Source organism: Falco rusticolus, chromosome 8 (genome assembly GCF_015220075.1).
Source record: "Falco rusticolus isolate bFalRus1 chromosome 8, bFalRus1.pri, whole genome shotgun sequence".
Lineage (NCBI taxonomy): Eukaryota > Metazoa > Chordata > Aves > Falconiformes > Falconidae > Falco > Falco rusticolus.
Window position 1 is genome coordinate 29,388,699 of NC_051194.1, and position 16,084 is coordinate 29,404,782.

At 41.4% G+C, this 16,084-nt stretch overlaps 1 protein-coding gene across 1 annotated transcript; it reads left to right on the forward strand.

Moving 5' to 3' along the window:
- Positions 1–400: 400 nt before the first annotated feature.
- On the forward strand, positions 401–13,937 carry MCM6 (minichromosome maintenance complex component 6). The gene is made up of 17 exons (XM_037397921.1): positions 401–549; positions 1,263–1,409; positions 1,997–2,107; positions 2,604–2,853; positions 3,530–3,695; positions 3,782–3,927; positions 4,773–4,923; positions 5,586–5,727; positions 6,623–6,764; positions 6,901–7,008; positions 7,612–7,767; positions 8,830–8,958; positions 10,055–10,216; positions 11,337–11,472; positions 11,743–11,910; positions 12,681–12,820; positions 13,431–13,937. The coding sequence occupies exons 1-17, from the start codon at positions 437–439 to the stop codon at positions 13,542–13,544; spliced, it is 2,481 nt and encodes an 826-aa protein (XP_037253818.1). The 5' UTR covers positions 401–436; the 3' UTR covers positions 13,545–13,937.
- The last annotated feature ends 2,147 nt before the right edge of the window (positions 13,938–16,084 follow it).

The window sequence follows — 16,084 nt, forward strand, 5'->3', positions numbered from 1 at the left end:
GCAGCCATGGCCCTGTCACCTGTGCCTGCAGCTCTGCCACCCCCCGTGCTACCAGGGCCCCGCGCAAGCTCGCAGCAGCTTCCCGCAGCAGGGGCCTGCCTGCCTGCGGGACACACTCCTCCAGCACAGGCTGAGGTCCTCCACAGCACTGACAAGTTTGCTGACAAACCAACCAACCCACCCGCTGCCCCGGCAGGTAAAGCCAAGCACAAGGCTGGGGAGGGGAGCGGCTGGGGGGCTCTGGCGGAATCCGCCCGCCCCTCACGCCAGCGCCGGCACGAGCCCCGCCCGCGCCCCTCGTTCGTTGGCGCGAAAACGCGCCGGGGGGAGCAGGGGCGGCGGGGCGGCGGGCGCTGATTGGCCGGCGCGGCGGCACGGCGGGGCACGTGGGGCGCGCAGTGGCGCGAACAGGCGCGGGTGCCGGGTGCGGGTCGGGATGGATCTGGCGGCGGCGGCGGCGGGGGATGCGGCCGCGGCGCAGCAGCACCAGCAGCTCCGCGATGAGGTGGCCGAGAAGTGCCAGAAGTTGTTTCAGGACTTCTTAGAGGAGTGAGTGAAGGGGGTCGGGCCTGGCGGCGGGCGGGCAGGGCCGCCAGGAGGCGGCGGCCCGCAAGCGCCTGACGGAGCGGGCCGCCATTTGGGTGAGGCGGTGACCGGGCCTGTCGCCCCTGCCCCTCGCGTCTCAGCCAGGAAAGCTCTCCCGCGGGCTGGGCCCTGCCGTGAAGTGACTGCCTGGCGAGGGGGCGCGGGGGGGGGGAGCCCCCTGGGCTGGCGGCACCCCTGGGAGAGCTTTCGGGGGGACCCCGGTCCGTGCCTCTGGTTCCTTGTAGTAAAGTTTTGTGAGGGCCAGGTTGAAAATCCCGCTCACGGCTTGGTCGTTACACTTTGGTGCACTTGGTTGCCTAGGTTTGGCTCCTGTCAGCAGCAAACTGGGAGGCCCGTTATCATCACCCTGAGGAAACAAAACCTGTTTTGATGGTGCAGAGTCATTGTTAAACTCCCAGTACAGTTCTGTGTGGCAGGCCGGCTGTATGGGGTGCAAACCTGGTGCGTCTGCGCTGCGGTGTTGGTAGAACAGACACAGCAAAGGGGGTGGAAGAAGAAAGAAAGGCTGTTCAGAAGGGCCTTTGCGCCGTCATCGTTCTCTTGCACACACCTGAATGTGTGCGATCCTTTTCTTCGCCTTCTTTCCTGCATTCAGAAGTATTCCGTTGCTACCTGACATGTAACTGCAATGAAATGTTTTCCTGTATCACTTTCAGATTCCAGAGCAGAGATGGGGAGGTCAAATACTTACGTGATGCTGAAGAACTGATTCGGCCAGAGCGGAACACGTTGATTGTAAGCTTTGCGGATTTGGAGCAGTTCAATCAGCAGCTCTCTACCACTATTCAGGAGGAATTTTACAGGTAAAATGTAGAGATTACCTGAGAGCTGAGCAGTGCTGTGGTCTCAGCACCATAACATCTTACATGTTAGGTTAAAAAAAAAAAAAAAAAGAGGTTTATCTGCTTTCTGTATCCTGAAAACACTTACACTGAAGATTTTTTTATTGTTTTGTTTTTTTACTGGATCAAACCTTATATTCTCAGTAGATTCCTCTCTAGAGACTGTTAGTTAACTAGGCAGTTGCATTTATTCTGGTAAAGAAATAAACACTCAGTGTGGGAATACAGAATAAACTCTAGAACTTCTTGCTCTAAAAACATTTTATTGAGCCAGTGGCTTATTTTGTGGACCTACCTTCTTAACAGAAGGATGGAAATGACATAAAATGAGGCTTAAAAGAGCCCGTTTTCAGACGATAAAGCAAATGGCATTATTATACAGTAGTCTTACATTCTGCATATTTAAATTAGCTTTTGTGTGTTCTTGCATAATGTGGCAGTAAAAGCCAGAACCTGAAAACGTACGATACAAGCGTTTGATGTAGTCTAAAGTGAAGAAGGCAATTTGATAGCTTCCATAAAATTTGAACTTATTTTCCATATTTCAGAGTTTACCCTTACCTTTGCCGAGCAGTAAAGACTTTTGCCAGAGACCATGGAAATGTTCCTTCAAGCAAGGACTTCTACGTTGCATTCCAAGACCTACCTTCCAGACACAAGTAAGATTATTATTCCAGAAAATTGTGCATTTTTACTACTGAAAAAAGGTCTCAAAGCATACTGAAAATGTTTTTGTTACATAGTGTGAAATGCACAGTTGACCAACACAATTACAAAGAAGTTTCCTGATCTTGTGCAGGGTATTTTTTGAAAGTTTTTCATTTGTGAATTGTACTCGGATGCTTAACATTTATCATACTCCACAAACAAATGTCACTTCTCTCAGTTTGCAAAAATGATTTATATTATGTTGCTTTTGAAGTACCAGGGAAGTAACTTTTGCGTTGGTTTGACTTCTAGTGTTAGTCTTATAGTATGTAAAATCATAAAATGATAACATATTTTAGGATCTTTCTTTCTCTTGTCTGTTACAGCTGTTGTTTTAGTCACAGACTGAATGAACCTGCATTGCATCTTGGTGCTTGGGTAGTACCCTGGGCTTAAAAATGTCAGCTCAACTTCAGAATTTAATCCGTATGAATTTGTTTTAAACAGAATTCGAGAACTGACTTCAGCAAAAATTGGCTCGCTGATGCGTATCAGTGGACAGGTGGTACGTACCCACCCCGTCCATCCTGAGCTTGTAAGTGGAACCTTCCTGTGCCTTGACTGCCAGACAGTGATTAAAGATGTGGAACAGCAATTTAAATACACACAGCCAAACATTTGCAGAAACCCAGTCTGTGCCAATAGAAGAAGATTCCTGCTGGACACAAACAAATCAAGATTTGTTGATTTCCAGAAGGTATGGTGGTGAGGTTGGGGGACAGCTCCTGTGGTAATTGAAAGGTGTTGTTTGTACTCCTGCACATTGAAGACAGTTGATTTTAGTTCTGTCAACACCAACAAAAGGCACTGGCATTTTTGCAAATAGTTTCTTTCTGTCTGTGGAAGGCTTATGTTTAAGCATGGGAAATCATGAGTAGTATAGCATCAAAGTAGTTTTGTTGTATGATGTTCATTGCCTAAGCAAGCCACTGAAAACAGACATATTTGAGCCGTTATTAGTCTTATATTGGGGGTACATCACATGGTGTTGTTTTAGACAAGTATGAAAAGAGGTCTTTTAGTATCTACGTTGTTTTGCTCTTCCAAGTAGATTTACGCTGTCAAATGCTCAGCACTTCACAACCTGCAATAATATTTTGTGTCAGTCATGTTATCTGGACTCTTCAAGTTGCTTTTGCAGGCTCTCAGAATTGTCATTGTAACCCCTGTGTATCCCCTTGCGTTTCTCCAAGGCACCTTTAGAAATTGATTAGTGAAGGGATTTTTGGTTGGTTTTTTTTTTTTATTGTAAGAGGAATTTCATGACTGACATGGATGGCAGCAATCAAATGCTACTCACTGTATTTATTAACAGTTTAGCTTCTGAGATTTGGTGATGTTCACTAAGTGCTTAATATTCTTTCCCTCCCCAGGTTCGCATTCAGGAGACACAGGCTGAGCTGCCGCGTGGTAGCATTCCTCGCAGCGTGGAAGTGATCTTGCGTGCAGAAGCGGTGGAGTCTGCTCAGGCAGGTGACAAATGTGACTTCACGGGGTCACTGATTGTCGTGCCTGATGTGTCCCAGCTCTCAACACCAGGTTTGTTGCTACTGCGTATGACCTCAATGAGAAGTCCTTCCCTGCTTTTTCTGGGAACTGCTGTTCTAACCCCACTCTAATGGCAGGAGTGCACGCAGAAACCAGCTCCCGAGTGAGTGGGACAGAGGGCTATGAAACTGAAGGCATTCGAGGACTTCGCGCCCTTGGAGTCAGAGAGCTGTCATATAAGCTAGTTTTTCTAGCTTGTTACGTTGCACCAACAAATCCACGGGTGAGTCTGGAAAGAAAATCAGGGAGCAGGAATGGATAAAGCTTTAAATGTGTGCACCACCTTCCTGTATGTTTGACTGTCTATATATTCTGACTGGACTTCTACAGCAAGTTTTTTTCTTTGTTGTTCGTGGCAGTTTTCACAAATGTGATTATTGGCTAGTGTTACCAATTTATTCTAAGGAGTTATGTGGTCCATTGATTTCAATTCAGATTTCATCCATTTCTGCAGCATTTCCTGTTCCTCCAGGAAGTCCTATTGCTGCATTTTGTCACAGGGAAAACAGCAATCCTTCTTTCTTGTTCCCTCTGTTATTTCACATAACATCTTGGGATGCTACTACAACATAGTAAGTAATACTGAATATGGCTGAGCTTGAGCGTGGTATGATATTTGAATCTATAATTCTGCTAGCACCTTCACTTAGGATAAAATTAGTGTCTGTTATTTTCTGGGGGTAGAAGTTTCCTGCTTCATTCCAGAGTAATGAAAAACCTTCTAAATTCCGGTTAATGAAGAATGCTTACAAAGGCAGATTCTAGCCAAAGGAATGTGTACCGGTTTACTCTCTTTTTAATCTCTGGACAGGCATCTTTGCTGGGTTTTCTCACTACCTGAAGTACACTCCATTGATTTTTGCCCTCTTAGGAAATTGTCTTACTGGTTTTTAAAGGTATAAGTTGATGAGCTTCCTTAGCCTAAGGTCAGCTTTTCTGAATGTGTTCCTCCCATTCAGCTTACAGAGCAAGTTTTTGTAACCTCCTGCCTGCAGTACTCTCATTCAGTAGTGGCCATGTTATTACTTCTGTTACTTTTTTTTTAAAAAAAGTATTTCCTGTGTTTAGTTTGGTGGAAAAGAGCTCAGAGATGAAGAACAAACTGCAGAAAGCATTAAAAACCAAATGTCTGTGAAAGAGTGGGAGAAGGTTTTTGAAATGAGCCAAGACAAGAACCTCTACCATAATCTGTGCACCAGCCTCTTTCCCACTATCCATGGTAAGAGTCCAGCTGTTGCCTCAGAGAGGGAAGATTTCACTTGTAAAAATACTCCTTTTGCTGTCTGTGTAGTGCCTTTTTGTGAAAGCTTGAAAGCCCTATGCCAGCTACCATAAACTCTCCCCTCCAGCACTGGTTATGCTAGAAAAGGAGAACCTATTTGCTGAGTACTTGCTGGGTTTGATCATGAAAGCCTGCAAGACTAGTCAAAATGTTTTTTCTATTGAGTGATCTACTACTAAACCCTAGAACTGATAGCTGGGTCTAAGTTCTGTTTTATATGGCCTTCCTTCAAAAGATTTACGGGTTCCAAATATTTGTATGCTGTTCTGTAAGTGTGTGTATATATGTTTGCAGTTGTTTCTGGCTCAGAGCTAGTTTGAGGACTCAGATTGCTTAGGTCTGAAAAGTTTGATCTGCTGAATTTGGTCCATATTCTGAGCCACTGTAGCATAAAGGAATTCAGCTGCTTTCTGAATCATTCTGCCCTGAAACTGTATCAAACACATAAATGCAATTTTAGTGGATGTTTAGCAAATAGGTAAATCCTGAGCAGATGTGCTCAAATGCTCTAAAATTATAGTGGGATGAAGGGTTTTTTTTGAATAAGAAAAATGTGGTATTTTCTTTGGATTTTTAGTCAGTTGTCTTTTCTGGGGCAGGTAATGATGAAGTGAAACGTGGGGTTCTGCTGATGCTTTTTGGAGGAGTTCCTAAGACCACTTCAGAAGGCACTTCACTGCGTGGGGATATCAATGTTTGTGTTGTTGGTGATCCAAGTACAGCCAAGAGTCAATTTCTAAAGTAAGCATCTCATTAAAACTCAGTATTTATAATTTGTCTACGGTGACTAGAGCTATAAATGTGTACTGTGTCTCTTCTATGTTAAACAGAGGAAAGGGAAGTGAAATATTTAAGAATATTTTCCAGGAATTGTTTGGATGTGGTTGAAGTATTTGAACAGGGCTGAAGCAAACTCAGAAAGCCCCTGTGGTAATAACAAAGAATGAATTAAGACTTTTTTTGTTTTTTAGGTAGTTATGAAAGTATGAATTTCCAAATATTTTTGAAAGACGTTAAATATTAAAATTACAAAGTTAATTGCACATCTTAAAATATCGGAGTTAGCTGAAATAATGATTCCCCCACGCCCCTATTTTTAGCTTGGATTAAATTGGTAGGTCCCAACACTTTGGACAAATGGACAACTATTAGTCCTGAAAAATAATCATGAAACAATTGTGGTTTATGCTACATCTTATAATAGTTGTGTACACTGCAACTCAGAAATGTAGAGGCACCACAGAAGCTGCCTTGGGCTGTCTGTGGTCAGTCTCACTGCTTCCTACTATGAAAGCATTTGTTCCCTTGTGCTGCCATTTACCTGACCTGTAAGGAGCTGGTTAGCTTGTGAAGTCCACAGAAAACTTGTGGGAGGAGGTCTGGATCATTACTTTTGTTCTGCTGGTTTAAGCAGAGGTGAGTGAATAACAGCCCTGTGATAGACTAAGGATTAGTTTCCAAGGCTCGCTCAATCATTAGAGGTGGGAGGGCCTACTTAGATATTAATTGCTTCCTGAAGGAAGGAACAAATCCTGGCCTGAGAGGTTGAAAGCAGTACTGTGTTACAGTTGACTTGTTTCTGCAGGTTTTAATCTGACGTTTTAAGTATGTTTCTCACTGTTATTTCTCTGCATAGACATGTAGATGAGTTCAGTCCTCGTGCTGTATACACCAGTGGAAAAGCCTCCAGTGCTGCTGGTCTAACAGCAGCTGTTGTAAAAGATGAAGAATCTCATGAGTTCGTCATTGAAGCTGGAGCACTGATGCTGGCGGATAATGTGAGTTTGGGAATTAGAGAGGTTCCCGCATCCCATCATTGATTAATGACAAAGAGCCCCAAATTGTCTTAATGGTGGTTTTTTCCAAAAATGATTTAATTTGGGTGACCTACCATTTTTTATTCTTCGGCTGCAGGGTGTTTGTTGCATTGATGAATTTGACAAAATGGAGATGCGGGATCAAGTAGCCATTCACGAAGCAATGGAGCAGCAGACTATATCCATTACTAAAGCAGGAGTGAAGGTAGCTTGCACTGTTCCACTGGTTGTGTAGTCTGTACAATCATCTGACTGTTAGTTACGTGTACTGATCTAGCGTTGATCTGTCAGAATTTCTTGTCAGCTCTGCAGCTGCCTCACTGTGGCAGGACAGAGATCGCTTGCCTGCAGTTTTTGGGCCACATACCCCCAAAAAGATCAGAAATGTTACTGAAAGGAAAAGAAAAAAAATTATAGTGGACAGGAAACAGAAAATGGGGAAATCCTAACCTTGAAGTAACCCCAAAAGAGGATATAGATTTCTGTGTGTGTTTGTAGAAGCAAACTATCTGTTTGCACTGTTAAAAACAGGGAGTTGTGAAAAGCACTTTTAAGGGCTCGTTGTCAAGAGCGTGAAAAGGTTAAAATACTTGATTCACCAAGTGTCATGGGGCAGAGACCTGGTTAGAAAGGGCTGGTTTGGGTTCTTCTGAGGATTGATTGTTGTCATATCTCCATTGAAACTCCTAATCTAAAAGATGTTGTGCTGATCATTTGAATAACAATGATTTGCTTCGAATGAAAGTGGTCACAGATTATTTTTTTTTTCCCCCTTTTTTTTTTTTTTTTTGCTTCCCCTCATTGTCAGGCTACCCTGAACGCCAGGACCTCTATTTTGGCTGCAGCAAACCCAGTTGGTGGGCGCTATGACAGATCCAAGTCACTGAAACAGAATATAAACCTGTCAGCTCCCATCATGTCTCGCTTTGATCTCTTCTTCATTCTTGTGGATGAATGTAATGAGGTAATTTTAAGGAACTGTAGAATAACTTATGTCAGAAAAGACCTCTGGAGGTCTGTAGTCTAACCTCATGCTCAAAGCAGATCACTGGGAACAGGTTGCCAAGACCTTGACCTGGTTAGTTCTGAGTATCTCCAAGGATGGAGATTCTGCAGCCTCGCTAGGCCCCTAGTGCAATTTTTAACAAGTCTCAATGTGTTTAGAAAATAATAACTAATCTAATAATCAGAATTTCCCCTGGTTCTGTTTATAATTCTGTGCATTCTGTAATTCTGAGAACAATCTGGCTCCATCTCACATCTATACTCGCCAATGAGGCAGTTGCTTTCTTTTCAAGCTGAACAGACCCAGTTTTTTCAGCTTCTCATACTTCATGTACTCCTGCCCTCTGACCATCTTGGTGGCCCTCTGCAATTTTAGGTGAAGCTGATCTCGTGAGAGTGTCTGGCTTCTGCTTTTCTTCTCTGTCTGAAGTTAAAAGCCTGCAGTACAAATCTGAACATGCTCTGCTGAATACAAGGATACTGCCTTTTCATCTTGTAGTGATTTGACCTGCAAACTTGACACCATTAGTCATTTTTACAAATCGCTGGTCACTAAGGCTAAGGCTGCTACCACCTGTCTGTGTGGCATTTGCCTTGGGAACGCGTGAGATACAGAGATTAATGTTGGTTCAGCACTGTTCTCTCTGCTGTTTTGCTTGGAGTGATTATCTAATTGAGAAGGGACTGGTGAAAGAGACGGAGTAGGCTGAAAAGGAAGAAAGCAGTTCCCACGCTGCAAAGTGCTGCTTTCTGCCTGTTCTATGGCTAACGTGTAACCCAGGAGAGTTCCAAGGAGGTTATAAATCTTTAAACTGCTTTTTATCCCTTCTCTTCTATGTTTCCTTATATTAAAAACCTCCAGGACATTCTCTTGATCTTCTGACAGAGTCTGGCCTCTGGAAAGACTGGCTCTGCCGTGAGAGTTGCAAGTGAGGGAGGGGAATGGGAAGGAAGAATGTAGTTGTTGTTCGATATTTGGCTGATGTTGTAAAAGTGACCTGACAGAGCAATAATATCCCAGGTTACAGACTACGCCATTGCCAGACGCATAGTGGATCTGCATTCCAGAGTAGAAGAATCTGTTGATCGTGTCTATTCATTGGATGATATCAGAAGGTATCTGCTGTTTGCAAGACAGTTTAAACCAAAGGTAATTCTGCTTTCCTGTATGAGTAGTTCTGTATGAGGAGGTCCAATGGAACAGTTGCTTTGTAGCGTGCTTTTTTCCGGCAAATGCAAAGACATTAGTGTAGTGTTCTCTCAAGAAAGGAGCTGTAAACTCAGTTACCTAGAAAATGACATCATTTGGAACCATGTACTCTTTTTTGTGTGTGTTTTGTTTCGTTTTTTTTTTTTTGAAATTCCAGAAACCCAGCCAGTCGAGCTGAGAGTGTTAGAATCAGTAGTTGTTATGATCACCAACTGCTCTGGTTGCAGTTCTTAACCTCTGTCTGGAATGACTGAGGGATCGTTTCCTAGCTTTCTCATACCTCAAGCGCATGGGTTATTCAACACTGCAGAGATTTTTGTCTTTTATTGACATAGGTTAATCAAACAGTTTGTCTTTATTTTAAAAGGGTATTGTTCCTCAATATTTCTTTGTGGTAAAATACAGAACATGGGAAACTGCTCTAAGTACAAATTTTTGTGGTCAATCCAAGTAGCAGCTTGGATGGGCTGTGCATTAGATTTTTCAGAACTACTTCTAATGCAGTTCTTCTTAAATGGAAGGAGTTACCCTCCCTTACAGAGTTTTGAAAACTCCCACTTCTTTTCCATGTCGCGAGTTTTTTTTCTGGCTGGATCTCTGTATGTGCAGATAGACTCAGGCTAAAAAGCATGCACACAAAGCTGTTGTCAATGTTAGTGTATTGAGTATACACCTGTGTGTGTTTGCATGCAGAATGAAAGGTAAATAAACATGGAACAGTCTAGTAGAGGCAGACATGAATGATGCCTGTAAGCAAGTCAGTGGAACAGAAAAATAGATATTATCAAAAATCTGCTGTAAAACAATGTGTCAATGTACTTATTCTAATATCGTTGTTACTGTAATTATTATTACAATATAATTTTAACATAATATGATCGCCATTATGTTTATGTGTAGTATGTGTATAGCATAGACTATTTCAGAGAAAAGCAGTAGCTAGTACAGAAAAGTCTGGGAACTGCCAATCTAATGCAAAAAGAATGAACTTTAATACTTCTAACATGACATTGTCATACTGTCTGCTGTCACAAAGATATCTAAGGAGTCTGAGGACTTCATAGTGGAGCAGTATAAACGACTACGGCAGCGTGATGGCTCTGGCGCAACAAAGTCATCCTGGAGAATCACAGTGCGGCAGTTGGAAAGCATGATTCGTCTGTCTGAAGCTATGGCCCGTATGCATTGCTGTGATGAGGTATCAGGTTTTTGATGGAAGTTTGTTTATATAAATGTTGTGGGAGTTTTGGCTTTGCTATTTGACTGTGAGACTGTACATACCTAAATCCCGTGGGTGAGGAGGAGAGCTTGGATCATATTTTCACTTGTCATGTGGTCATGCTTGGTCTGAATTTGTATGCCAGATAAACTGTGCTTAAGGTATGTCTTTTAAAACGGAGATCAGCTGGTCCAAACTGAGAACATGGCATCTTTTTGCGTAACAGTTGTATCAGCACTCTCAGCCCATTACTATCAAATTATGACAAATTGGAAGAACAATCATCTATTAGTATCATCCAGGGCTGTTGGTAGTGTGTCTCCTCATCTTGTGTAGTTTGTAATCTCTCACAGCTCTCTTCCACCTGCAATCTAAAAAGCCAAAGTTCATCAAAGTATCTGAACCTCCCTAAAAGAACCTGTATTTGTGATCTGAGCTTCTCCTTCTGTCAACAAATGTTGAAATGTGTATCGCGTTGTGTGTATTAACTAGTATGACTACTATCCATCTAGTCTGCTTTAAAACTCAGCAGGCCTTTTGAAATGTTGATTTAGGGGTTATGTGACACGTGCGGTGATAGAAGCTTGCTCACTGGTTGTATAAGGACACCCATTGGGTTCTTGTTAATTAAATTCAGCTTACAAAGAAACGGATAGCTTTAAGGTTACGGCTCAGCTAGAGATTATTTTTCCAGTTTTTGCTTTTCAACTCTGGAGGAGAGTCTCATTAATCACATGAGGTTTTTTTATATTGTTTCTGTTCAGACCCATTTCTTTCATGTTTTTTGCTCCACTGATCTTTCTTCAAAATGTTCTTGGCTTAAGTAAAAAATTTTATCGACTGCACATGATCGCTTAAGCCTGAAAGATTCATCAGGCTGCTTATTCCCTCCATAACCTTCTGTGAACTCAGAGTACTTGTAGTGGGATATAATTTGATTTGCAGAGGCTATACTGTTCAGGATTAATTAGGTGAGATGGTTAGAAAGGCCCACTGTCAGTCAGAGCTGTGTTTCTGGAGCTATTGGGGGGGGGGGAAAAAAGCTTTTTAACACTAGAAGAGCCACTGTGCCTATTTAATACATCTTTTTTCAAATCAGGTTCACCCAAAACATGTGAAAGAAGCTTTCAGGCTTTTAAATAAGTCCATCATTAGAGTTGAGACTCCTGACATCAATTTAGACCAAGACGATGAACAGCAAATGGGGGATCAAGAGGACCAGGATGGAGTCAATGGTAAATTACTTGCAGAGAATTTTTTCAAAGGGGAAAGTACTTCTAGGCTTACAACTTATCCTGTTTGAGTATATGCTTCTCTTCAGTTTCTCACCTATTTCTTATCTACTAAGGACTAGAAATCTTGACTCCTGTTCTTAACTCTCTTGCTTCTTCAGCCTCTTTGTGGGACCACTCACCTGGTTGGTCAATGCAACGCTTTTCAGTGGCTCAGAGAATTAAGTCGTTTAAAGATGTTACAGTATTAAACCAGGGCATGTGTCCAAACAGGTGAGGCAGAAGCTCCAGCTGTGGTTGGTGGTCTTGTAAATGGAATCAATGGTCATTCTGAGGACATGGGCAAGGATGCTGCACCCAAAGCTTCTCTTAGACTGGGCTTCTCTGAGTATCGCCGCATTTCTAATCTCTTGGTGCTGCACCTCAGGAAAGCAGAGGAAGGTAAGAAATTTTTTTTATTAAAAGGGTGGTAGACCCTGAATTCAGGGACTCACTGTTACTACGTCTCATGCTGTTGCATTTGGGATTTTCACTCCTGCTGAGACTTGAAAGTTGTTAGGTCAGGTGTGAACCTGTACACATGTGGCCTTACTACATCTGATGATATAAGTATGACTCCTTGGACTTTCTGGCTGTGGTATCTTAGCCATTTGTCAAAACCTGGTAAGCAAAGGAATGTGTCAACAAAGCAGATCCAGGAAAGGATTTGTAGTATGTGTTGGTTTAACCCAGCTGGAAGAGTCAGCAGCAATGAAAACTGTAGCAAGAGCTTTAACGTATGTCAGCAGCCACAACCCAAAGTATATACTTGACCAGTATGTGCCAAATGGCTTCTTCATTTCATGGGGTGAATAAATATTTCAGTTGCAATGAGGCTACTTCTGTAATGAAATGCAGCAGTTGTTTCATAGCATATACCAGTGGGACGGAGTCTTTGGGAGGGTGTGGAGACTACAGTAAAGCCACTTGGATGCATAGAACTGAGGAGCTTCAGTGCTCAATCTAAGTACCTCCAATTAAATCCTGATACAACAGCCTTCTGTACAAAACATGATGCTTAAGAAACAGAATAAAGTCTGATGTTTCTTAAACATCTCAAAAAGCACGTTTCTCTCTTCGGCATTGTAAATGTTAACATACATATCCTTTTCTCTTGTGGTTAGAACGGTATCTTAATGTTACTGTGTTTATGCAAATTATTTTCTTTGCAGAAGAGGACGATTCATCATTAAAGAGGAGTGAACTTATTAACTGGTATCTAAAGGAAATTGAATCTGAAATAGAATCTGAAGAAGACCTAATAAATAAAAAGAAGATCATAGAGAGAGTCATTCACCGACTTACGCATTATGTATGTATAGAGATTTGTGGATAGTGAAAAAGGTTTTTAATTTACACAGTGCAATGATTCATTTTTTTATGGAATACATTCCTAATTTAAGAAATATGTTTTGTGCTTCCATGTTATCGACTATGCAGTATAAAGGCCACCTTTGTTTAATACCTGTTAAAAATCATTATAGAGAAAACTCTGAAATAAATTAAGGGTTATATATAAGTTCACAGTACCATATTATGTCCCTATAGAAGTGTAAATGATTTTTTTTGTAATGTTAGTTATACATGAGGAGACGGAAATACAAACAACACTTCATTCAACGGATAGCTTTAAGTCAGGGGGGCACTAGGGCAGTTTGGAGGAAAAAAATACGAAAAAATAAAATAATTAAAAGGTACAAACCCACTAGATTGAAGTGTTCCCAGAAAGCATACAACAAATAAGAGATTTCTACTGAATGTAATTGTTAATATTAGGAGCCTGTTAAAGAGGGAGTTCACAGTTAAAAGGGTTAAACGATTCATCAATAAGAGGTGGTACCAGTACAAAAAGGAGGCACCTTTCAGAAAGTACAAATAAATCTTTCTGTTCTTGTTTGAATACAATTTTTTGTCTGTTGCAGGACCACATTCTGATAGAACTGTCCCAGTCAGGACTGAGAGGGTCCAAAGAAGAGGAGACTTTTGATGAAGATCCATACCTGGTTGTCAACCCCAACTATCTGCTGGAAGACTAAGGGCTGAGAACTGAATTGTACAGCTGACTAGTTACATGTTGGAAAATGCATTCTTTTCTGGCAAGGGTTGCTCTATAGCTAACGTCTTAAATTCCTCTGAACTCTTTACTGTGGAATGCACCAATCTGCTGTTAGTAATACATGATGGCTCATTTACACAGAGTTTTTAAACGGGGAAGTTGTTTAAAGAAATGACACACATGTATTACTTTTGTTATTAATTCTGGGTTTCAGTGCCATCATCCAGATGCAGAAGAGAATAATCCAATAGCTGTTTTCAGCATCAAGCTATGTAGATGCTTGTTTTAAATGAAAGGAATTTTTCATTGTTCTTCTGTTGTATTTAGCAGTGTCTTATGCTGTAGGTTTTTAAATAAAAAACCATTAAATATCGAGCTGTCTGGAGATGGGTTTGTTGTCACTCCTATGTGGAACTGCTATTTTCTATGCCTATGCTTTGAGGCTGAAAAAATAGTGATCTAGGTATTTCATGTCTTAAAGAATAAATTTCCTCTGTGAGAGATGCTGTTTTTCAAAAACTTTTTTTAACTTCTAGTAACAGATAATAAGAAACTGATTGCTGCTTTTTCTTTTTAGATGGACTGAAGATGTGTATGCTCCTGTTGCATATGTAAAATAGAAAACTGAAAATAGCCAAGCCCAAAGCGAGGCTCTAGGGCAGGAGGTCAGAAACCCCCATCTTGATGAATGACTTGTAAGTGAATTGAAAACTGCCGTCAGTTGTGAGGGATTTTTAAGTCTCTATTTGTAAACTTGCTGGTAGATTTTTCTATAAGAAAATTTTACTCGAGTTTCTATTGCTTTCAGTTATTTGCTGTATGCTATGGGATTATTAAATACTCTATTAAGAATTAAAAATATCTGAATATTTGTCTTGTCAGCCTGATACCAGCACCTAAGAAACATTTTTAATAGCATGAAAGACATCAAAACTCAATGTTTTAAGTAGTGTGAAATAACTGTTTCTGAAGCAGGTCCAGAAAAGGAGGTGGTTTGTAAGACAGGCATCTCTTTCCTGGTAGTCTCCCTGAGCTTTGGAGAGAGATGCCTTAGTCTAATTAAGCATATATCGTTAAAGGGAATGGTTACATTTAAGGAATGAAAGGAATCATAAATACTTGTCACCACGACCCATCACTGGGTGCTAACTTACCAACTGTAACTGCAGTAACTTCTTTCTACTAATTCGTTTCGTAAACTGCATCTTGGCAAATGCTACATTTCATTAAAAATTGTCACTCGCCTGCAGCAACAGTTGCACGTTATTCTGTATTGTTCACTTAATTTCAAAAGGACAGGAAGATGTTTATACCGCATTATGTGTTTCCCCCTCTCCTCCCCTAAATCTTTGATAATAAATATTCTATACATGGGAGAAAGTATTTTTCGCCTTCTCTTTCCCCAGTTCTGAATGCTTCGTAGGCTATGAGGGGTGTTCTGTTTCTGAATTAATGCTGCTTTACTGAAAAATCATCAGTAGGTGGGGCTCTTGAAGTTTCTATTCCAACTTGTTATTCAAACATGGGGGGGGGGGGCGAGGAGGAGAGCACATCTCACTGTTCAGAACAGTAAGCACAGTCCTTCAGCAAGTTTTTCAAGGCCTCCTAAAAAACAGAGTCACCTGGGAGTCAAACGGGGTCAAAGTACACAAATTACAATCCCTGTATAAGCTATAAAATTGGCCTTTTGAGTAATGTTGAGTGTTGAGAGATGTCTACTGTAATTTACAGATAATACTGCTTGACAGAGCAATAAATTGCCCAGATGATTCCAGGTATGTGTTAGACAAAAAGCTGGTTGTTAAAAGTAATAAATTCAGAGCTTGAACTGACTTTTCAATATGGTTACGTAGAACTTTATGTTTAGTTGATTTAATCATGTTCTGTATTCAGGCAGCAGATGTTTTTAGCTCTTTGGTTTTGCTGTATTTGAATGTAGGAAAATTACCTCCTCCCTGCAGCAGTTCAGGTAGGTGATCTGTATGTGTCCACCCTGCTGAGAGAGCACGTGTTTTCAAGGCTGAAGGAGGGAGCGTTTTGGCAATTATTCATATTATGAATACGATATTCAAATTTCTTGATGTTATTTGGCATAAGAACACGTGCTGCTGCCTGAATTCACATAATAGCCATTTTTCTAAGTGGGTAAGATGCCACATGTCACATTTCCTTTGTGCACCCAAGGATTCGAGCACAAAATTAGTGCCTCTTGCTGTCCTGCGTACCCTGAGCCATGGTGGCATCCAGTCTCAGCAGCACAAATAACTGCTGTTGTTACTTTCTGCATCCAGAGCTGTGCTGGGATGCCCCTTAAGCCAATAAAGGCCAAGAGGAGATGAAAAGCATTGTCTTACTTACTTTGTCCTCCTCTGAAATGGAGGCAGCATCAGTAAATGTCAGTTGATGTTCAAGCATAAAAGGGAACCTGAGTGTCTCAGAAAATGTTTCCACGTGACCTTTGTCCAACTAATTGTTTGACAGTGTTTTTTTGTATTCATTTGTCTGTTCATCTATTGATAG

Excerpts from the sequence above, each read along its gene's own strand:
- MCM6 (XM_037397921.1), top strand. The coding sequence starts at position 437 with ATGGATCTGGCGGCGGCGGCGGCGGGGGATGCGGCCGCGGCGCAGCAG. Across the intron at positions 550-1,262 it reads TTTCAGGACTTCTTAGAGGA|ATTCCAGAGCAGAGATGGGG; the intron begins GTGAGTGAAGGG and ends TATCACTTTCAG. Across the intron at positions 3,696-3,781 it reads GTCCCAGCTCTCAACACCAG|GAGTGCACGCAGAAACCAGC; the intron begins GTTTGTTGCTAC and ends CTCTAATGGCAG.